Source organism: Geotrypetes seraphini, chromosome 4 (genome assembly GCF_902459505.1).
Source record: "Geotrypetes seraphini chromosome 4, aGeoSer1.1, whole genome shotgun sequence".
Lineage (NCBI taxonomy): Eukaryota > Metazoa > Chordata > Amphibia > Gymnophiona > Dermophiidae > Geotrypetes > Geotrypetes seraphini.
In genome coordinates this window covers 279,111,273-279,135,599 of record NC_047087.1, presented here as the reverse complement: position 1 = coordinate 279,135,599, position 24,327 = coordinate 279,111,273, and the positions used below count along the sequence as shown (strand labels likewise).

At 42.6% G+C, this 24,327-nt stretch overlaps 1 protein-coding gene across 10 annotated transcripts in view; it reads right to left on the bottom strand.

The window, feature by feature from the left end:
* The window catches only part of DNMBP (dynamin binding protein), a 195,394-nt gene that overhangs the window by 37,894 nt on the left and 133,173 nt on the right, over positions 1-24,327 (bottom strand). For 6 of the 10 annotated variants that reach the window (XM_033941301.1, XM_033941298.1, XM_033941300.1 and 3 more), the window contains 6 exons: positions 11,950-12,143; positions 7,597-7,696; positions 7,172-7,319; positions 5,716-5,733; positions 4,106-4,305; positions 3,506-3,636 (listed from right to left, as the gene is read on the bottom strand). In XM_033941301.1, the coding sequence (XP_033797192.1) occupies positions 3,506-3,636; positions 4,106-4,305; positions 5,716-5,733; positions 7,172-7,319; positions 7,597-7,696; positions 11,950-12,143 (791 nt within the window). Of the gene's footprint in view, positions 1-3,505; positions 3,637-4,105; positions 4,306-5,715; positions 5,734-7,171; positions 7,320-7,596; positions 7,697-11,949; positions 12,144-15,515; positions 16,114-16,578; positions 16,708-23,177; positions 23,263-24,327 lie in introns of those variants that run through there. The other 4 variants (XM_033941305.1, XM_033941306.1, XM_033941307.1 and 1 more) reach the window with 4 other exon arrangements.

Genomic DNA, 24,327 nt, shown 5'->3' with positions numbered 1-24,327 from the left:
TGAAGATTATGGGGTCCTTTTACTAAGGCGCGCTAGCCGTTTTAGCGCACGCTAAACGCTAACGCATCCATTATATCCTATGGATGCGTTGGCATGCGTTAGCATTTAGCGCGAACTAAATCGGCTACCTTATCTTAGTAAAAAGACTAGTATGTGACTTGAGCTACTACTTTACTTTGGTAATACTTTTCCTTCAAGACATCCAATTAATTGGGTTATTTCCCCTTTTTGTTTGGTTCAGATCTTCTGATGGCACGAATTAGCAATTATGCACATAAATGTTAGACGCTATTCTATAAACAGTGAGGTCAATATTGAAAGAGACTGAACCAGCTAGAAACGACTCCTGGCTGGTTACATCAGCTGCTCAGAGATAACTGCTAATTTTCAGCAGCACTGAAAATAATTGTTTAGGCCAAACTAGAAACTAGCTATTTGGGGGTGGGGTGGGGGGGAGGTTCTGGGGACTGCACTTAGCACATGATCAATTAAGTTCCAATATTCAGCACTTAACTGACCAGGTTAACCACATAAATATTGCTGAACATTGCAAGGCTATGCGTTAGCTGGTTCTGAAAACCTGGAAATTCAATGCCAGTGTCTGGTGCTGAATTTCCAGGTTTAACGTCAGTGGCGGTCAGCAAAATGATGACCGCCAGTGGCTAAATATTGAGTCCAAAGTGTCTAAATTGCTTAACACACAACTGTCAGGGGGAAGAGAGAGCACACACGTCACTAAGCGATGTGTGCAACTTATAAAATAGTATCAGTTGCATGCATTGCATGGCGCACCCATTTTCGCCAGTCACTGGCAAACATTTTGCTTGCCAACGTGGCTTTGCACTAATAGTCTATCCTGACTTAGGTGCATCCTTAAGCTCCATAGAACTGGTGCTAGGCGCACTCATTTGTGGCTCCTGAAAAGAGGCATCAATTATGACCATCTCTGAGAAAAAGTGACTAAAGTTACCAGAAACAAAAAATAAGGTTTTAATGAATTCTGTTAAACAATTTGTAATACAAGAGTTCAAATATAACTTTTGCCGACTGTTTATGGACCCATGATATGAAAAAAATCAGCTGTTCTCAACAGTTTGGATTTGCTAATCTAGTCATAAGAACATAAGAACATAAGAACTGCCATCTCCGGATCAGACCTTCGGTCCATCAAGTCCGGCGATCCGCACACGCGGAGGCCCTGCCAGGTGTACACCTGGCATAATTTATAGTCCACCATATCTTTATATGCCTCTCTTAAGGAGATATGCATCTAGTTTGCTCTTGAAGCCTAGGACGGTCGATTCCGCCATAATCTCCTCTGGGAGGGCATTCCAGGTGTCAACCACTCTCTGAGTGAAGCAGAACTTCCTGACATTAGTCCTGAACCTGTCCCCCCTTAGCTTCATTACATGTCCTCTAGTCCGTGTCAAATTGGACAATGTAAATAATCTTCTCTGCTCTATTTTGTCGATTCCTTTCAGTATTTTGAAGGTCTCGATCATATCCCCACGCAGTCTCCTTTTCTCAAGGGAGAACAATCCTAGTGTTATAAGTCTGTCCTCGTATTCCAGTTTCTCCATACCCTTCACCAGTTTTGTTGCTCGTCTCTGCACCCTCTCCAGCAGTTTTATATCCTTCTTTAGGTAGGGAGACCAATGTTGGACGCAGTATTCCAAGTGTGGTCTGACCATTGCCCTATAAAGCGGCATTATAACTTTCTCCGATCTACTCGAGATTCCTTTCTTTATCATGCCCAACATTCTATTTGCCTTCTTTGCCGCTGCCGCGCATTGTGCCGACGGCTTCAGGGTCCTATCTATCAGTACACCCAGGTCCTTTTCTTGTTCACTCTTCCCCAGAGTTGCACCTGACATTGTATACTCGTATTCCGTATTCTTATTGCCTAAATGCATTACCTTGCATTTCTCCACAGTTTTTTCTATTATTCTCTGGTATTTATTATCCTCTTTGTCTTCTATAATGATTTAAAGCAAATTATAATAAGAGGAAGCCAACAGAATAGAAACATAGAAACATAGAAAATGGCGGCAGAAAAGGGCTATAGCCCACCAAGTCTGCCCATTCCAAGTATCCGCCCCCCTGAATTCACTCCCTTAAAGATCCCACGTGAGTATCCCATTTTCTCTTAAAATCCGTCACGCTGCTGGCCTCAATCAGCTGCAGTGGGAGTCTGTTCCAATGATCCACCACTCTTTCGGTGAAGAAGTACTTCCTGGAGTCGCCATGAAACTTCCCTCCCCTGATTTTCAGTGGATGCCCTCTGGTGGTCAAGGGTCCCTTGAGCCAGAAGATATCATCTTCCGACTCGATACGTCCCGTGATGTACTTATACGTTTCAATAATGTCTCCCCGTTCTCTTCTTTCCTCAAGTGAGTACAGCCGCAATTTTTTTAGTCTTTCTTCATACGTGAGATCCTTGAGCCCCAAGACCATCCTGGTGGCCATTCGCTGAACCGACTCGATCCTCAGCACGTCCTTACGGTAGTGTGGACTCCAGAACTGAACACAGTACTCCAAGTGAGGCCTCACCATGGATCTGTATAATGGCATCATGACTTCAGGTCTCCTGCTGACAAAACCTCTGCGAATACAACCCATCATTTGTCTTGCCCTGGAGGAAGCCTTCTCCACTTGATTGGCAGCCTTCATGTCCTCACTAATGATCACCCCTAGATCGCGTTCTGCCGTGGTCCTAACCAAGGTCTCACCATTTAGTATATAAGTTTCTCTTACCCAGGTGCATTATCTTGCATTTTTTAGTATTGAAGCCTAGCTGCCAAGTATTGAAGGTGATATACACATGCCCCCTCTTATATTAAACTGCGCTAGCAGTTTTTAGCACAGAGAGCCGCGCTGAATGGCCCACACTGCTCCTGCCGCTCACAGGAACTCTATGAGCATCGGGAGCAGCGCAGGCCATTCAGCGTGGCTCCCCGCACTAGAAAATTGCTAGCGCAGTTTAATAGACGAGGCTCATAGTGACACCCTAATTTTTAGAAATTAAATATACAGTATCAGCAAAACTAGTAATATAGATATTAGTGAAATCCTAATCCTGAATAGAAACAGCCTCATTTATTTTAAAAAAAAAATGTATTTAATCACTTCCTGAACTTCAAATGAACTGCTTTATTCCAAACTTTAGCTCCTATATATGGGAAGCAACATTCCGATATAGTCTTTGATTTCAGTTCTTTAACATGGAAATTCATGATTTAATTTCTCAAAAAATCTAGAATTTGAATAGTATGATGTTATTACTAAACTATTTGAGAGATCTTCTGAGTTTTTCCCCAGAAACAGCCAGAATTTATAGAATTGTGTCAATTCTTGGGTGAGTCCTAAAACCCGGCTGACTAGGAATGACACGCACACAAACCACTCCCTGTTGCAATGGATCTCTCCGAGAGCATACCTGCATTGCTTTCTGCCTGCCTGATACAAAAAAGATTAGGATAGACACGTTTACTCTTGTTCTTCTTACCTGAGGCGCAAAGCCAGTGAGGTGTTTCAGATGGCTGCTCACACGGTTGGATTTTTTGATAATCGAGTGAATATTGAGTTTGGAAATTTTATCTATTAAGGTGTCTTCATCTCCCTTGCGATATTTTAAAACTAAGGAAATATAAAAAATAGATTAGGTTCTTATCTTGCTAAGATAGGTGAATTATTCTGGAACTAGTTTAAAGAAACATGGCAGATTTTACAGAAATTCAGCAGGGAAAGCCTCTGCCAGCTGTGATCATCAGAATTGCATTTTCTATTGTCCTGGCAGAATAACTACAGTAAGGTGCTGACTATTTTGGGTGTAAAGGATTGCTTGGAAATGCTGCTGTTTTCAGGAACCCTTCCAGTGATAAAGAATGAGTATTCGCTGGCTGGATCACATGCAGCTGGGGGTAGGAGACAGATCCCCTCTTCATCCTGTCCTGCTCTGGGCTCCCAGATAGTACTGCACTAGGCCATTTTCACCTTGACCTGAAAGTGCTGGGTAGTGTCTCCCTGCCCTATCTTGAGAGAAGGATAGAGTTCATGTGCTGTGTTTATCGCTGGTAATGTACAACCCCCTCCCAGAATGGCTCACCCAGGTCCTTTCGGCGTTTGTACTCATTGATGTTAACGTTGATGTCCTTTACCACCAGGACGGCTTCAGTGAGAGGAGATTTGTCTGGGTGAGATTCCGGAGTTGCATTAAGGAGCTCCATGAGAAGCAGAGGGTAACGCATGATCCTCTGGACTGGCTTTATAAGGAACGAACCTAGATTAATGTAGTTTGTACAGCCCCTATTGTAACAGAAAAACAACATCAACATCAGTTAAAAAATTATAGTCCCTTGTAGGAGATTTAAAGTTTGGTGCCTACAAATTGTATGCTCATCTCTTCCATCTACAATATACTATTATAATCTTCCATGAATGTAGGAAGGCAAGAGGGGACATTTGCCACCTCACCCACCCTCCAGAGTCTCATCAGCATCACCCTTCTCACTACTACCTGTTCCAGAGAAAGCTTTGTAAGGTATTGGAAAATATTACTTTGGCCGCCCCTTCCCTTGGAGACATTTTATTAAAATTTCTCCCTATACTACTGATATCTCCAGCTCACCAATCCCCCAGCGAGAGCTCCATAAACTGTGTGAGAAACACAACTGGGCCACCAACATCATACTGCCACTCACCCTCATCCCTGTACCATAGCAATATAACCTGGTTCTTAAATTGAAAAATATTTGAACCCCAGTCAATCAGTTTTAAAGCCTAAAGCACAGCTCCTTACTGTTCTCCTATCAACCTCTCTCACAAGTCATTACTACATTACCCTAACATTAATCCAGTGCTTTTGTGATCTGCATTGCACCGCTAAAATATATTACACAACACATCAGAATGTCTCACTGGAGGACATGCCTCTCTCACTGGCTGTAAACACATGGCATGACAATTAGAGGAATATAAAATATGCATGTGTTTATAAATGAATGTATCTTGTGGACACATTTCTCAAGGCACAACATTTTCCTTGCTCACATTCCTTGTGACGCCCAGTGCAATCTTATTGTCAAACTATGCAGTTTATATCATACACCATATATAGCTAGTCAGGGTAGTTATACATCGTTTCAACGTAATTAGTCACATTAAAAAGACACGGTTATAGCTTGTTTTGCATTGGAAAAATCTTACGGTTGCTAAATCTATGCATCATTGTAGCTTGCTTGCTTGTTTGACGAGACTAACAAGGAAGTCATACTAGCAATGAGGAGGACCAGTTCAGTTCAACGTTGCGAGGAAGGGGGCGCTGACTCCTGTGCCTTCCTCAAACTAGATCTAAGGCTTTTAGCCTTCTTCCTAAGTATCCAAACTCAGAATATGTGAAAAATCCAAAATATATCGACAATAAACACTTTAAAAAAGATATAGTGGAAGGCAAAAAACACTACAATATGAGCAAAATAGCCCCCACGGGGAGGAAAAGCCTCAGACAAAGCCCTCCCATCACCACAGCACTGGCAAAGGTATTCAGATGGAGAACCCCATCGGCATAAAAACCTCCCACTATATTCTTCCTAAGAACAGCAGGGATAGGGAGTGTGGGGAGCGGGTGAACATTGTCCTTAGTAATTTTAAATGCGCGAAGAGAAAGAATGCGTGGACAAGCACATGTTTAAGTGTAAGAGACATCTGACTACTTACCACTCCCGATACAGACTCCTGGAGCACAGGATATTGGCAAAATATAGGAGACAAAAAAAAAGCAACTCATTAATGACAAAATATACATATACCAGATTAACAAAACTCATATGCAACAGTTGCAAAAACAAAACTCGTCACATATAACAAGCTCAGGTGGGCAACACAGGTCCCTGAGGGCCGCAAACACATCTGGTTTTAAAGTTGCTTCATTAACATGCTAGCCAAACCTAACACAGACAGTGCACTTCTATAAAGGGCACTATGCTAGTATTCTACAATGACAAATTTGCACACCAAATCTATTAAAGAATACTAGCTTAAGACAGCAGTTATGCACCATCACAAGTGCACCCACTTATACCAGTCAACAGCAGAGTAAACGCAACTGTATAAATGTGGCCTCCTACATATACAACTGACAGTATTCTATAAGTTGTGCACTTTGCTTGGCAACACGCCCAAGGCCTCCCAGTCATTTTAGAATAAGGGGATAGTGTCTGTCCTTTAAACCTTTATGGCTCTCAAGGCCTGGATGGTATCAATTCCATCTGATGTTTCAGAGATGGGAATAAGTGCAAAGGAAACTTCTGCACAGCCAGGGCCAAATGCAATGGCTGAGACTTTCCAAAGTTCTGTTTACAGTTTTGCATACAGCAATTCACAGCCCACAGAGCAAAAGAAAAATATTTCCTGAACTGTACTCACGGGTACAAACACCAGTCTGGGGAAATCAGAAACAGGTCCAGTTTTCAGGATATTTGCACTGCAGATCATCAAGATTTATTTACCTGCAGTGGTTCCAATGTGGAGTTGCAAGGAAAACATTTGAGCACCTGGGCCTATGTTCGTTCAAGATCAGGAGGATCAAAATACAGGGGCAGCGATAACCTACTAGAAAGGAGGTCATGAAGCCAGTCCTCAAAGAGGGATCTGGGTTTCATTCCTGTAGCTCAGGTCCTCCACTCATCAAGGAGGGAAAGTTTACTGAGGAAGGAACAGAGGAAATCTTAGTCAGTTTGCAAGAGTGACATCTACTGGCTGGATTTAGGGCCCAAGATTTCAGAGTCCTGGAAGCAGCCATGGTGCAGGCCTCCCATCTGAGGACTGTCACTGCTAAAACAGATTAAAGTTAGCAGATACTGAATAAAGAAAAAAAAATCCAAGATAGCTACAAATAAAGGCTTGTGGTGTCAGATCCTAGCCCTGATTCTGACCAAGATGGAAACCTAACGAAGCAGGCAGAAACTGTAGAATCCAAAAGAAAAGAAAGTAAAGATGACATAAAAAGTGCAACAAATAGAAAAGAGAAGAATGAATGTTTAGGAAGAACGATGGGAAAGGTCATTTAAACAGCAACTTAAAGACTAACTGTTAAATAAGACTGAAGAGGGTGAAGATTCTGAAAGAGAGATCAAGCATCAATGACAGATTCAGAGAGGCTTAGATTTCATACCTGATGGTCTCTAGGTACTCTAACAGGTGCTTCTGTATCTTGTCATCCTTCTCATATCCCTCAAGCAGTGTAATGGCCTCCTCATGGTTCTGGCAGTACTCCTTATATACATCTTCCAGTTCTAATCGATGAGCCAGAAACACTGTCCCTAGAAATATAATGAGAAACAGGAAGAGATTTCAATTTAGGGGCCCTGTCACAAATCTTAAGAAAGCCAGTTAAAGACTACATTCACTGAGGAGCTGTAACACCTTGTTAAGAGTGGTCAGAGTCTAGCCATATTTAGACTGGACAGATCCATTTCATTCATGTCCATGATGAAAACACTTCACAATCTCTCTTTGTAGCAAAACAAATTCCACACCTCTTTCCTGGTCACATCATATACCGAAAACCAACATATTTTTAGCATTAGGGATCCATACCCACAGTGTCCGACTTTTCCAGATCAGCCAAAAGCTTCTTAGATATGTTAATGACAGCGTGAATATTTCCAAAAAGACCATCAAAATCCACATTATGCACCTGGTAGAAAAAACGAAAATATAATCATATTGGTTAGTATTTTGTGAGCTCCCCCATCAGTGACTGAAATACAGTATAAACCAATTGAGTTACTTGGGGTCTACCAACTTCCTATTAGCCTGTATCCTTTCCCCATCCTCCTTTCAGATATATGAAGGCTGGAGGAGTATGCTACCTCCATCCTATGAATTATGAAATTCCCTAGATAACAAGGAGACTTAAAGACACTGCTTAAAGGAGAGTTAAGATAATGGAATCCAAGTGCTAATTTTTCAGCTCTGTGATGTAGGGAATAAGAAAAGGAGTACAGGTAGAGATCTCTTAGGGAAAGAAGTCAAAAAGAGTGATCTATCATTAAGTGGTACTGTATGAACTGGAGGAACACTCCTATGAAAGATGAAAAGAATTCATTTCAGCAACAACTAACTAACACATCAGATTCAACCACATAACTGGTTCAAATCTTACTTGTGCAATCATATCTACTCTGTTAAATTTAATAATTCTCTTTCCAGTCCATTTCAACCTATTTCTGGTGTACAGCAAGGTTTTATTCTAGCCCCCATACTATTCAGTATCTTTATTACCCCTTTGCTAACACTAGTGCAATCTCTAGGCTTCACTATGTTTGTCTACAAGGTTGATATACAAATCCTCTTTCCTGTAACTGTGATAGACTTCCCTCACATGGATGACATTAAAACTAAACTAGTACAGCAGATGAAGGTCAAATGGCCTATCCAGTCTGCCCATCTGTAACATCCACTATCTCCTCCTTTCCCTAAGAGATCCCATGCTTTCTTGAATTCAGACAGTCTTTAACTCCATCACCTTTACCAGGAGACTATTCCATGCATCTACCACTCTTTCTATAAAAAAAGTATTTTCTTAAATTACTCCTGAGCCTATCACCTCTTAATTTCATCCCATTCCTTCTTACTCTGAAGTTTCCTTTCAATTGAAAGAGACTCATCTCATGTGTATTTATGTCACAAAGGTATTTAAATGTCTCTATCATATCTCCCCTCTCTTGCCTTTTCTCCAAAGTATACATATTGAGATCTTTGAGTCTATTCCTGTACACTTTATTATGTAGACCAATGACCATTTTAATTTTAGTAGCCTTCCTCTGAACTGACTCCACCCTGTTTATATCTTTTTGAAGGTGTGGTCTCCAGAATTGTACACAATATTCTAAATGAGGTCTCACCAGAGTCTTATACAGGGGCATCAATACCCCTTTTTCCTATTGACCATTTCTCTCCTTATGCACCCAAGTATCCTTCTAGCTTTCACCGTCACCTTTTCAACCTGTTGGCCACCTTAAGATCACATACTATCACACCCAAGTCCTGTTCCTCTTAATGACCAAAAGTTCTTCTTCCCCTAAACTGTACCATTCCCTCAGGTTTTTGCAGCCCAAATGCATGACCTTGCATTTCTTAGCATTAAATCTTAGTTGCTAAATTTCAGACTATTTCTCAAGCTTCACTAGGTTCTTCCTCATGTTATCCACTCCATCAGGGATGCCTAGTCTAGTGATTTTATCATCATCTACAAAGAGGCAAATCTTACCTGAAAGCACGTCAGCATTATCGCTTACAAAAATGTTTAAAAGAACAAGCTCAAGAACTGAACCTTGAGGAACACCACTGGTAGCATCCCTTTCCTCAGAGCAATCTCCAGGTCATCACTTTGGGGCTCATTCCGAGGGCACTCAGTTTATTTATTAGATGCTTGTGTGGAACATTATCAAAGGTTTTGTTAAAATCTAAATTCACCACATCTAGTGCACTCCCTCTATACGATTCTCTGGTCACTCAGTCAAAGAAATTGATCAGATTTGTCTGACAAGACCTGCCTCTAGTAAATCCATGTTGCCTCGGGTCCTGTAAACCACTATTCTCATTAATTTACTTACTACAAAAGTCAGATATATGAGCCTGTAGTTCCCTATCTCTTCCTTACTTCCACTTTTGTTGAGAGGGACCACATTTGCCCTTTTCCAGACCTCCAGTACCTCTCCCGACTAGAGAAGCAAACTGGTTCCAAAACAATCAGCCTATATTAAACCCAGGTAAATCTAAAGCTCTGCTCTTTACTGTTCATGACCAAACATCTCTGCCTTCGCCCATTCTTCTATGTAAAACTTCTATACCCCAAGTAGATAGCACACGTATTCTGGGGCTCATTATCGATAGATAACTTAGCTTTAAATCACAAATATCACAAGTAATCCAGCACTTCTTCTATAAGCTCCGTTTAATATGCTCCATTTATCCTTTGCTATTCGCTCCTGCACTCAACATCTTGATTCACTCACTCATACTCAGTCAATTAGACTACTGTAATTCCCTATATAGGAGACTTGGGGTAAAAGACCTTCATTGCCTACAACATTCAAAACACATCTATTAGACTTAATCAATGTAAAGAAACATGATCATATTATCCCATATCTAAAATATGCACACTGGCTACCTGTCTTGCATCAAACTCTTACAACATCCTTCTTCAGTCTTTAAAATTCACACTTCAGGAGAACCAGCATATCATCCATCCAGTTCACTTAGATTGGATGAGTAAAATCACCTAGCAGTACCGACTTGTAGGGAGGCAGTACTTCTATTTGTGTCCTAAACCAGGGGTTCCCAACCCTGTCCTGGAGGACTACCAGCAGTCAGATTTTCAGGATAGCCCTAATGAATATGCATGGGGCAGATTTGCTTGCCTGTCACCTACATTATTTGCAAATTTCCCTTATGCATATTCATTAGGGCTATCTAAAAAAAAAAACGACTGGCTGGTGTTCCTCCAGGACAGGGTTGGGAACCACTGTTCTAGACTATTTTAGCTGTACAAGGCCCTGAACTAAGGAATAACCATTGATTTAGACTCTGACCTTCTCTATATGCTTTTAAAGCTGGTCTTAAGTCTTTTGTTTCTCCAGCATTCCTCAGTGGCAAGGCCAGACCACATGGATACCTTGTGCGATTCCCCTCCCGTAATGTCCTTTCTATATTTGTATATCATTCTCCCTACCTCCTCTCTTCATGTCTTCTTAAATTGCTTTCTCACCACTTTGCCCTTTCCTCCTTTAGATTGTAAGCCGCCTAGATAGCTCATCTAATGGACAAAGTAGAAAGTTCAACATAAACTTGAAACTTGACATAGAGGCATAGGAGTTATCTTATTTATTCAACATATTCATAATCTGTAAACATCCACAGTTCTAGGCAGAGAACAATAAAAACATATATAAAAACAATAAAACCAACTCATACAATCAAGACAAAAGTAATCGTGTCCAGACAAATATCTCATTATCTATGTACAGGAACTGCTGATCTTTTACCAAATGCCTGTCAGAACAAATCTCTTTTTACCTGCATCTTAAAGGTATAAAAGATTGTTATTATTCTGATTTCTACTGTTAAGTTATTCCATTCCACATGTGGAGAGTTGCATTGGGCACAGATACTCAAATACAGACCGCATTCTGAAATATAAAGCTGCCCTTATTAGAGGTTTCTTGTTCCAGTCCACGTCCTGTTCACCCCAGAATCAGAGATAAGAAGCATAGGGTGAATCGTCTGCCCAATTTCCTTTCATAGTTCACTAATGTAAACTCCATTCTGTTTCTCTGAAGTCCTCAATGTTCGAACCTTACTCGTATGCCCATAAAGGACTTGCAGCCAGTGCTGGGCACATTCAAGTGAGTTGCCCCTTTGGTGGCTCACAGGCTGGGAATTTTTCTGTTTTGGGGTGGGAAGTGTTGATTTGTCTGGAATACATTGCTAATATGTTAACTCAATGAATGAAAGGGTAGGGGATAGAAAATGTTTTAATATTTCTATCTGGTGATCATTAGAATTAATGATATTCAGTATTATTTAGGAATTTTAATTGCATTTTTATGGTACTTTGATATTTGCTCTATATCCACTGTGGTATTAGCATATAAATCTGTAAATGAAATGATTTGCTGTCACTACTTTCACTGAGAAGCAACTCCACACTTCTACTGCCCTTTCTATGAAGACACATTGCCTAATGGTCTGCCTCAGTCTACCCCTTGTACACTTCTTTTTTTCCAGACTTATCTCCACTTAAAAATGTCTGCTCCTTGTGCATCTATTTCTCCCTTTTAAGTACTAAAATGTCTTTCTTTTCCCTCCTTTCATGTATGCATATTTATCTTTTTAGGTTTTTGGGAATTCAGGACCCCCCTGCCAGCCCCCCAGATCTCCCACCTGTGCACACTGAAGGGGTGTTATGATCTGCTCCACACACATCTCCAGATCTCGAAGGTAATCTCTCTCTGTCTGAAGCAGCTCTTCGATGACCTTTGATCTCTTTTCCAACATCCTCTGTTCTGGATTTTCAGTGGTAGCTGACACAGATGGCTGCTCTAGTGAGGACGGCTGCGAGGCGAGGAGGGTCATTTCTGAAACAGAACAGCTTGCAAGTTGTTTTAACACTTCACCGAGATGATCTGAGATGCATATTTGTCTACATCCACCCTTATACTATCTGATCATCAGTAAATGCATAGGACTTGGACAGCTAGCTACACACAGGATGATAACATGCTTTAGCTGTGCCCTATGCGACTCCAACACGGGTGCCCCTCTCCCTGCCTGATTTGCCACTACCAATGAGAGGAGATGGTGGGCCAGGAGCACTTTTGCACCGAGTGGTCATTTTTCTTGCACAGCCCTTGGCACAGTGCTTACTACATCTCCAACAATCTAGCCAAATGATCTTTGGAAATGCAAAGAAAAACAACCACATTTCTGAAAAATGTTAAGCTCTGAAATGAAATAGTGTGCAAAACTTATTCTTTCCCCAGAAGAAAAACATGCAAATCAAGGTCAGCAGGCTGAACAATTCAAGGTGATACTTTTTGTTGAACCAAGTTACTACTTTTCTTGACTAGATTTGGGGAGTCACATGCCCTTAATCAGATCAAAACAAAATCAGTGATCTGAACGTTAGTCCAAGGGAAATTATCACTTTTTGTTCTGGGCAATCAAGGGGAATAATATAGCAACTACACTAATGCCATCCACATAAAAAGAATGCAAATGGACAGAAAAAGAGTTCTCATCTACATCTGGGTGCCCACGTTTAAGTGTCATGCGTGAATGTACAGACTACCTGCACTTTTGCAGGTCAGTGTGCATTTTCACACAACTCAGCAAAGAATCTAAGTACTGTTCTCTAAGAGCATATATAAATAGCATAGCACATAAATGCAAAGGAGCATTCACATGAGATCTGAATGGGTCGTACTGCCACTTACTGAACATAGGGGCAGATGCACAAAACTCGGGTGCTGTAGAGGAACATCAGTCTACTTTTAGTTATCAGTGCTCAACACTAACAGTGTGCAAATTATATGCACGTTGTTAGTGTTGAGCATTGGTGGCTAAGGGGGTCGGAACTTCCTGGGGGCATACCCACAAAAGCTTTGCGATAGGCATAACTCTTATGTGCATGTTCAGGGAATCCCCCCCTCCTTCCTGACCAGGCTTGACCCAAACCCCCCAAAATATCTACGGTGGTCCAGCGGTATGGCCGGGCCCTCCCCCAGCTAGATGACCCAAACAAATATCTGGGTCTCCTAGCTGGATGACGCTCCTTCCTTCCCCCATTCCCAATGTACCTTTTGTATAGCAGTAATAATTACAGGAGGGATGCCTACTTCCTCCTGCCTCTTCAAAATGGCACTGCCCTTCCCTTGCCTGGTGCATCCTGGAATGCACTGGGAGGGGCCTAAACCATATAAGCTGTCAGTAGTTTGGCAGGAGGTTTGTGTGGCTCATTATTCTGTGTATTGCATGGAATCTGCTAATGAGCTAGTTTTAATACCAAAGAGCTCATTAGCATGAGACTTTCAGTCACTGCTTCTGTGCATGGTAAAGCAGTGGCCGAAAGCCTCTGTGAATTGACCATAGAATAAATGTTACATTTAGACTAGATAAAACCAGCTTCAGGCTGATAGCAGCCAAAAATCATTGACTACCACTGAAAGATTTCAGTGAAGGAGTCTGCCATTACTCTTGGTGCTGGATTTCTTCTCCAAAGGCTCTCTGTTCCATGAGAAGGATTCTGTTCCTAAGATCTTTCCTTGCTCCTAACTCATTTATATTCTGATCCAGGACTTTGTGGCAAATTTACTTTACTTCACTATTACTTGACTCACTCAAAGAAGTTTTGAAGTGAGTTACAATAAAAAAAGAAAACCCAAAACAATCTACCTCATTTTGCTCAGATTACAAAAGAGTTATCCCATAATTCTACTTAAAATCATCAATAGCCCATTCTACAACTTTGGGCCTATGTAACTAAATGTATTTTTTTTTTTTTTTTTGGTAACTAAATGTATTTTCATCAACTGATTTCAATCTGGTACTTTCTGGAATTTCTAAATTCCTGCTGCACAAAGCGTAGATGCCTGGATGGTACATGTGCTTTTAAATGGTCCGTCCAATGGAACAGACCATTCAATCTAAGTGAAACAAATGATAAACACAGCTTCTTATCCCTTCCTCCCAAAAGAGCCCAGGAAGGATTACAAGTTTACATACTTGTTAACGATACGATACTTGGAATAAGGACCTCAAATAAAGATAAGACATACAATATATAAAAATATAAGTAAGCAATAAGATAGCCAGAGTAAGAACTTCAAATAGAAATAGGACAGTTTTAACAGTAAGCTAGTAACTCTCTTAAAATAGGTAAAATATAACACTGAACACTTTTATCCACCAATGAGCTGCTGTGCTCTAGACAAATTATAAGCGTTTTAAGTGATATTTAGTAATAAATAGACTAGAATACTGCAATTTCCTATATGTCATTTTGACCGTCAAGTGCACCTGGCACCTTCAATACATACAGAATACAGCAGGAAGGTATGGTATACCTAAATATGACCAATGAAGCCCACTCCTGAAGACACACTGACTTCCAACTATGGCAAGAACATCATTTATAATTCTTCTATTTGCCTTTCAGATCTACTCCATTAGTCTCCCTTTTTATCTGGTTCGCAGCTTGGTTACACTCCATAACAACCTTCAAGATCTTCACAGGGAAGTATCATTCTATTCCCACCCGTGCAGATCAGACCTGTATTAACTAGATATACTGTCTTCTGCTATCTAGTTCCAGCATGTTGCAGTTATCATTCTTGGTCTAAAGAATTCCAATGGCAAATTTAAGATAGAAACCCTGGCTACTTGCCTTGATCTGTGGTGTGTACAGGGCATGGCTGGTGATAGCTATGGCCAATTTTGGATGAAAAATGAAATTGCGAGACTAAAAGATGCTATGAACTGATATGTGGAGAGTGATGAGGAAAAAGCAAGCATGCTAAACAAATACTTCTGTTCTGTGTTCACAGAAGAAAATCCTGGAGTAGGACCGAGATTGTTTGGCAAAGTTACACACAAGAATGGAGTAGATACTGTGCCATTCACTGAATAAACTGTTTTTGAACAACTTGAAAAATTGGAAGCAGACAAAGCAATGGGACTGGACGGGATTCATCCCAGGATATTGAGTGAGCTCAGAGAGGTTCTGGCAGGTCCTATTAAAGATGGACTGAAGTGAGCTTTGAAGGAGACCCTAGTAGATGGAACCTAAGCACTGTATCAGGCAAAGCTGTGGGTTTCTGGCCCAGAAATATCTAAGAAAAAGGACAATTTAAATTAAATCATTAATGTATAGAGAGTGTATGGTTGGGCAGACGGAATGGACCATTCAGGTTTTTATCTGCTTTCATTTACTATGTATGTCTATTACTCACCTTCTCTTTGCACTTACCCTTTCTTAAAAAGGGATTGTAACTTCCATCCTCCTCATTCACTGATCTCTACTTGTAGCCTCTTTACCAATACTGCCTTGATGTCCTAAAACAGTGGGCAGTACACCGAATGCACTAAAATAAACTAAAACAGGGCGGGCTCAGCCATCAGGCAAGACTGAGCAGTTGCCTAGGGCAGCAACAAAACAGCTGCTGCAATCAAAGCAAAACTAGTCCTGAAAGCCACACAAACCCAAAGAATTATCAACACATACTTTAACCTGCTTTTTTAGGGGATTTTTGTGTGATGATCATGGGTTGGGTTTAATTATCAAAATTTTGGCGGGGGGCGGCTGCAGGCTGGAGGCCCTGAAAGTTAATGGAGGAGGAAGGGTAAGGTTGAAGTTTTGCTTAGGGCACTCACTGCACCTGCACCGACTGATAATAACACACAAATAAATGTTATATTATTTTAAGCACTGCTTCTAGCTGGTTACATATAAGCCACACTTTCATTTGATAAACTGTTCTGAAAAGCTTGAGCCTCAGACTGGTCAGTCTATAAAATGCCAGCAGCCTCTGGCACGTTTACTACTTCCCCCTCTGGAGGCCTGCCACACTTTCATGCAACTCTGGATCAGACTGAGCTACAACATACAGATTCTGGCTTCCCTTTCCATCTCCATTTAGAAACCAACACAAAAGTGTGTCCTGATAATCTCTCTCTGAGGACAAGAAATCCTAATGGGGCTTAAGCCTAAACAAAGATAGCCTGTTCTGAACAAGTCTGAAGCACATTAGAGGAAAGATGAAGGGAGACCCCTCTGATATACTTCTGCCAAGGGCTGCAAGTCTCTTATCAGTCAAATCTGAAGCTGAGAGTCCCTCAGATGCCCCTCCTCCACTAGCACAATACAGCAGGACTATATCGCCACCCAGCCTTTCCAGTTTCTGAACATAAAACAAAAGAGCAATAGTTTAGGTCAGACCTGGAATTTCTTCATTACACTGACTGGTGAACACAAGAGCTTCTTACATGGAGTCTCGAAAATGAGCTTTTCCTTACCGATTCACTTCCAGGAGATGCATCCAGCGGACTCCCTCTTTTCTAGTCCCAGTACTAATCTCTATTTTACTCCCTCCCTTTCTGAATAAGCCTTCTACTCTCCAGCCCCCAACAAATTTGCATCTCAATAGCTGGGAATTACACTGACAATCATAGCAGGAACTAAAGCCTGGAGTCAGAATCCCCTTACTCTATACAGAGAAACAGGGCAGGGTTTAATCTCAGCCTTTAGGGTTGAGACATGAATCCCTTTGCACTCCAGCAGAGTAAGAGAGACCCAGGGCTCTCCTGGTTACTGCGTGGAAACTGTCCCAGCCCCCATCCTCCAAGATCCCACCTAATATGACTGACTGTTCCTTCTGCTGGGGCCTCCTTTATTCTTAGAGCTTCTGGTCCATGTTAGAAACTTCACTGTAAAGATGAAAGAATATGGGGTTTAAATTCTACTAGTATTCGCATGCCTCATAGATAGTAGGGAATGTTACAGAGTTACCAAAAATAAATACAATACAGGAGCAATGCACAAAGCCACATGGTAGAGCCACGTGCTGATGGCCGACACTGTGGCTTCTACCACGGCCTTAACAAGAACATTAATGCAGTAAGCTAATGAGATGTAAATTCAAAGTGTGCAGAGCTTTGGTGCTGGGCAAGGAAAGCCTTCCAGACACATACACACAGAGAGGTTCTGCAGTGCGGATAGCTGTACTGTGCTCATAACATTTTTAAGAGGATAATATTTTTTTCTCTTGAAAATTTTTTCAAATTAACTTTTATGAATTTACAATTCAAACTAAGAGAACCATAAGTAGGTGGGGGATTGCCTAATAATAAAAATTTGAATTTCTTTTTTTTTTTTAAGTCCTTGAGCAAACATCGGAGTCAGAAAAAAACCTACTGTACCTGAATATACACCACTTTTGAGTAGTACATATGACATTTAAACAAATAGCTTCAAAACAACAGGTTCGTAAATTCCCTATCCAGAAAACCTCCTCTAACCCATCCAGTGAGGCTAAATACAGAATATTCCAGTTCCAGAGCAGAGGTGTCCTGGCACTTTCATTTTGGATGGATATGCGCACAGAGCTATTACCTCCTGCTCTGTGTTTTAGAATTGCAGGCACTTGTTATGGTCGCAGAATTAAAAAAAACCTGGCATTACATCCCAAAAACTGACATTAAATTCTTTCAATGAACCCTTCTGTGTTGCCTCAGACTTGGTGGTAAATTTCAAGTATTGTATGTGCTGTAAAATCCTGCTTATTTCGGTGCATTGTGATAGAACACTTACCCGTCTTATTACCTTCCATTTTAATATACCAGTGCACCCATATTCTGTACAAGTTAACTTCTGCACTGAACATCTTTGTATATTGTGCCCCCAGTAACACATGTGCATACCTCATGGGGGAAGCATGGAATGTTGCTACTCCTTGGGTTTTGGCCAGGTACTAGTGATCTGGATTGGCCACTGTGTGAACGGGCTACTTGACTTGATGAACCATTGGTCTGACCCAGTAAGGCTATTCTTATGTTCTTATGTATGATAGAAACTCATAAGATCTTGAAGGGTATAGTGAAGGTAGAGAGGGACAGATTCTTCAGACTAGCAGGGGCAACAAAAACTAGAGGGCACTCAAAAAAATTGAAGGGAGATAGGTTCAGAACAAATGCTAGGAAGTTCTTCTTCACGCAGAGGGTGGTGAACACCTGGAATACGCTTCCAGAGGAGGTGGTAGAGCAGAGTACGACTTTGGGGTTCAAAAGGGGATTGGACGAGTTCATGAAGGAAAAGGGGATCCAGGGGTACAATTAAAGGGTTACTATACAGTACTGAAGGCTGTAAAGTAATAGAGTAGTAGAGTAATAGATCACTACAGGTCATTGACCTGGGGGGCCACCGCGGGAGCGGACTGCTGGGCGTGATGGACCTATGGTCTGACTCAGCAGAGGCAATGCTTATGTGCTTCATACTCTAGTCTTCAAGGCCCCTTCACATCCTGAGCAATTTTTTGCTATTGTTGTTTTGCTGTACAATGAGTATTGTGGAGAGACGCCTCTGTTCTCCTGTCCCCAAAGCCCAGAAGTGGGGAAGATTCAACCCTCCATAGAGAATGACACGGTGACAAAATTCATCACCATTCCCGTCCCCGCGGATAACCGCAGGAAATAATCCCATGTCATTTTTTAGTGTCTATTTCAGCCTCAGTCCTTCTACACCGGCATTCTTCAAAGCAAAGCTTGAGGGTCAGTGGTTGTGGCCATTCATACTCTGATTCTTATGTGAGCCAAGTATAATGAAGCCATTGTGACATCACTGATTTGATTGGCTCTTAGGCACTGGTGGAATGAGGCATTATGACATCACAATATCTGCTTTGGATAACAGAGACTGTCATTCTTTAGTGTCTATCTCAACCTCAGTCCTTCTACACCAGCATTCTTCAAAGCAAAGCTTGCAGGTCAGTGGTTGTGGCCATTCATACTCTGATTCTTCCCTCTCTCCTTAAAGAATGACATGAAGATGGTTTCCCGCTGTTATCAGCGGGGACGGGAACTGTGATGAATTTTGTCACCGTGTCATTCAGCACTCCAGGCACACACCTACCTGAGCTAGTCCCTACTTCAACTTTGATCTATCTTTTGCTCTCTCTCTAGGAACTGCTCCCCCTTCAAGCAGCTCCTGAAAATATCAGCCTGTTTAACTTCCTCTTTCAGTCTCAGATCCCTTTATATCCTAATGCAGTGTCTCTCAAACTGTGTGCTACAGCACAGTGGTGTGCCCCAAAGAGATTTCAGATATGCCACGAGATATTCCAGAATGTTGCTTTAAATTCCCTTCATAAGTATACAGTAGAATAGATGACATGTATGTCGCATATTTCATTTTTAATGCAGTAGTTATCCTAACTCGAGTAACAAAGCAATCAAGGCTTTGTAACTGTTTGGATCTTCTTATCTTTGCGAACTTGGATTATCAGTTGACAGAAATCTAAAAAAAAAAAGAGAACAACTGGAGATGGTGGATGATGAAATGCAAGTTTGTTTGTCAACTATCAAGCCACGCTTGAGTTAATTTATTTATTTAATTTAATCATTTTATATACCACTTATATCCTAAGTGGTTTGCATTCAGGTACTTTATCATATTTCCCTATCTGTCCTGGTGGGCTCAAACTCTATGTAGTGTACCTGGGGCAATGAGGGGATTAAGTGACTTGCCCAGGGTCACAAGGAGAAAGTGAGGGATTTGAACCCACAACCTCAGGTTGCTAAGGCTGTAGTTCTAACTACTGCGCCACACACTCCTCCACTCAAGAACAAACACATCAGCTGAATTGATTAGCAAACTTTAGTTTTAACGTTGTTACAATTACCCATGCATAGGTTAAAGAACTTTAAATAACTCTCAAATTTAAATTTTTTAAATTTTTTTTTTGTAATTTTATAATTTCAATTATAATGTGCCGTGTAAAACATTTGCTCCGTTTAGTGTGCCACGAAAAAAATTTGCTCGAAAAAAATTTGCTCTCTGTAGTGTGCCAGCGCTAAAAGGGTTTGAGAGACAATGTCCTAAAGTATCAGATTTCTTGGTCTTGTTTTTGCCTACAGCAGCAAAACTAATCATTTTTTAGACAATTTAAATATTCTGAATTGTTTTCATTTCTGTACAGATACTACTATTATAAAATGAATTAAATAAAGAAATGTATACTAAGGGCCAAATTCTATAAACGGCATCCAGACTATAGGCGGCAGTAAACATCCTACCGCTGTCTAACCAACCAATCGGGACACATGATTTTTTAAAAAACATCCCGAGGCAGGTCACCTACACTGTAGGCGTTTTCACAAACTTAGGGAGATAAGTAGGGTTGCTTAAGCTCGCCCAAGGCTAGGCGTGGGTTCATCCGGAAGTGGCCTTAGGTGAACTTAGGTGGCCTTAAGCATCTCTCTAGGGCTGTGATAGGCGCCTGACATGTAGGCCAGCAAAATGCTGGTCTACATTTCAAATAGACATGGCTGCTGAGCCCCCCCCCCCCCCCCGTGAAGTCGGCCGGAAGGAGAGATGCCTATTCCCTCCTGCCAGAATCCCTGAAGTCCCCCCCCCCCCTTGAATGTCCGTGGCAGGAGGAGTGCCCAATTCCTCCTGCTGCCACCCCAACAGGAGGGATGCCCACTCTACTGCCAGAACCCCCAAAGTCCCCCCTGAATGTCCATGGCAGGAGGTGTGCCCAATTCTCCAGCAGGAGGGATGCCCACTCCCTCTTGCCGCTGGCCCCCATTATCCCCCGAACCCCACAAAACACTCCCCAACTCTACCCGACACTCTCTGACTCCACCCTCGACACCCCCAAGTTATCTCTGTTTCTGCTTTTTCCCTGGAATAAGAGGGCTCAATATTAAAAAAAAAATAAATCCAAGAGAGTCTCCTGGCCATCTAAATCGGCTGTATGGGGTTAACTAGGCATATTCAGTGGCACTTAACCAGATAGTGCCACTGAAAGTGTCCTGTTAGCGCCCAATCTGAAACTGGCTAATTTGGGGGTGTTCTGGGGGCAGAGTCAGCACTTTACCAGCTAAGGTAACACTGCCTAAATAGGACCGCATAAAAGTCAGTCTTTTCTTTACACAGTTCACTACTGCTGGTTAAATGTTGAATATTTTAACTGGTTTTGCCGGCTCCATATACCTGGAATTTTAGTTCCAGAAGCTGGACATGGCCCAGCACTGAATTTCCGAGGACAGTATCAGTGGCAGTCAGCACAATGCTGATCACCATCAGCTGAATAAAGGGGCCTGGATTTTAATCTGTGGCCTGTTATTATTGTCTCTAGCTGACTCCATATTGCTAAGGAGCAGGAGAGTCAGTCCTGGTCTTTGAAATCACTCTTGGGCAGAGACAGATGATAGAAGCTTAATAAAAGGTAACAAATGTTTCAAACAGGATCTTTTATTTGGTAACGGTCCAATAACTCTTGTTTTTATGATATACAGTGGTACCTTGGATTACGAGCATAATCCGTTCCAGGAGCATGCTCGTAATCCAAAATGCTCGTTTATCAAAGCGAGTTTCCCCATAGGAAATAATGGAAACTCGCTTTGATGCGTTCCCCCCCCCCCCCGAGAACCGGCATTGCTCCCCTCGAAGGCCCCCCCTGCGATCAGGCACCCCCCCTTCCTCGAACCGGCACCCCCCCCCGCCAAGATCCAACCCCCCCCCGACATGATTGGGCACCCCCCCGCCACGATCCGACCCCCCCGACACGATCCAACATCCCCCCCCGACACAATTGGGCACCCCCCCCGCCGCTTCTTACCCTCATCTGGGCACTCTTGAAAATCGGCCTCCTCGTCTGCTGGGCCTTGAGCATGCTCAGATGCTCAAGGCCCAGCAGACAAGGAGGCCGATTTTCAAGAGTGCCCAGATGAGGGTAAGAAGCGGCGGGGGGGTGCCCAATTGTGTCGGGGGGGGGGGGGTCGGATCGTGGTGGGGGGTGCCCAATCGTGTCGGGGGGGGGGGGTCGGATCGTGGCGGGAGGGTGCCCAATCGTGTCAGGGGGGTCGGATCGTGGCGGGGGGTGCCGGTTCGAGGCAGGGGGGGTGCCGGATCGCAGGAGGAGTGTGCCGGATTGCAGGGGGGGGGGTGCTCGTAAATAGAGCCATACTCGGTTTCCGAGGCACCGATTTTACAAATGTTTTGCTCGTCTTGCAAAACACTCGTAAACCGAGGTACCACTGTACTGTTATTGGCTGGCTAATACAGTGTGCCCTAAACCAGTGTTCTTCAACCACCGGTCCATGGACCAGTGCCGGTCCACAGAAATTTCCTGCCGGTCCACAGGGCCAGCACCTGCATCAGGCCCAAAACAGTGTTCTTCAACTGCCAGTCCACGGTGCGATCGATGCGGCGTTATCTTCAAGCCAGCTCCCTCTTCCTAACTGATTCAGTGCACAAAGCCACAGGCAGTGGCTCCTACGGGCATCTTGCGCCTGAACCAGAAGCCTTCTCTCTGACATTGCAACGTCAGAGGGAAGGCTTCCAGATGAGGCATAGGACGTGCAAGGTGCAATTAGTACTATTATGGGGGCGGGGGTCTGAGGTGGAGATTGGGTAGAGATGGGCAGGGACTGGCCCACATCTTAGCCCAGTGTTCTTCAACCACCGGTCCACGGATCAATGCCGGTCCACAGAATAATTCTTTTATTTCTGCCTGTCCATAGGTGTAAAAAGGTTGAAAAACACTGCCCTAAACACAACAAATACGATTATAGTCCTCTGTGTGAAATCAACATTTGTGAAGCTACATTGTGTGGGTTTGTTCATAAGTACAGTATTGGCTGGTCCAGTCCCTAGCCCCACTTTTTTATTTTTATAACATTCACTGGCTGCATTTTGATATACGAAGCACCAATTTCAAATAGGACTACTTAAAGTACAGTACACAGGGTTAAAAGTTCAAATTCCAATCTGAAAAGTGGGCCATATAGGGCAACCAGAGCAAAATCAAGGCTGCATCTTAAAACAGAGAACTTGGCTGCTGGAAAGTTGATCCTGGATGAGAAAGTGAGTTAATTGCTATTTAGCTGTGTACCTTCAGACTCCAGGTATGAAGCCTCCCACCTCTTCTCATCTGGCAGCCAGGCCAGGGCTCCCTTTCTCATTAACCAGGAACATTCGAGGTTTATTCTGTCACCAGTAAACTCCTGCAGTCTTGTCTAATGCAAAGTTCAGTAGCTGCACTTTGCTTTCCTCTGGTCAGTTTGCTCCCAGGTTGTACTTGATGTTTGATAGCACTGAATCCAGGTTTTACATTGTGCCTGCCTCCTTCCCGCCTGCCCACTGCCCCTCCCCCCTTTTCTCTTTCTCAGCATTCTTCAGATACATTTCATCGGGATTCCTAGATCCTCTGGCCTTTAAACTCGGAAACCCAGAACAACATAATATCTCAACTAGCTTCTGCTTAGAGGCACTGCTCAGATCTTCCAGCTACACAAACGAAGGGATCCAAAAAGTAGCATAATATCCCACTTCTGGGTCTGTAGGAAGGCAATTTTTACATTTCTGAGGAAAGAATGACAAAAAGTGACAAATCCTATATAAAACAGCTGCTGAATGAAAGCTGGAAATGAACCTTGCCAAAAGAGGTTTCATTTCAGTTTTCCCAGGTTCGGGTTGCTCTATTTTCATCTGCATTTTCCCTCCAGCTCTTTCACTGAAGTTTCTTTGCATGTGAGAAAAGGGCTCAGAATTTAGAGGTGGGAGGGGGGAGATCTGGGTGCGCCCCATTGTTAAGTACAGTAAGCACATTGCTAAAGAGCTCCTCAGAAAAGCAGAACACTCTTTAAGCTGCCTCCCTACTTCATCCTCTCAGCCTGCCTGTTTGTTCCTTCTGCAGCTTCCACTTTTCTTTGCCTTATTGACAAGACTCTCTTTTTGCAAAACCCTCTTCCCTTCCCCCAGCTGTTCACACTCTATTAATACTTTATCTGTGATAGTAATGGCCTGCACAGACTTTGGATAAGATGCAGTGTTCTTAGTTAGGGCTAGATTCATCAACGGGCCCGATCCGGGCAGGTCCGACGAATTCTGAAAGGGAAAATATGCAGATGGAGGCAATCGGAGGAATGCCCCATCTGACTGCACGGATCGCTGTTGTGGTATCCTCGCGCATGCACAGACCATCTGTAGATGGTCTGCGCATGCCCGTCCGAGCCGGGGCCATTTTTATTTTTATTCTTTAT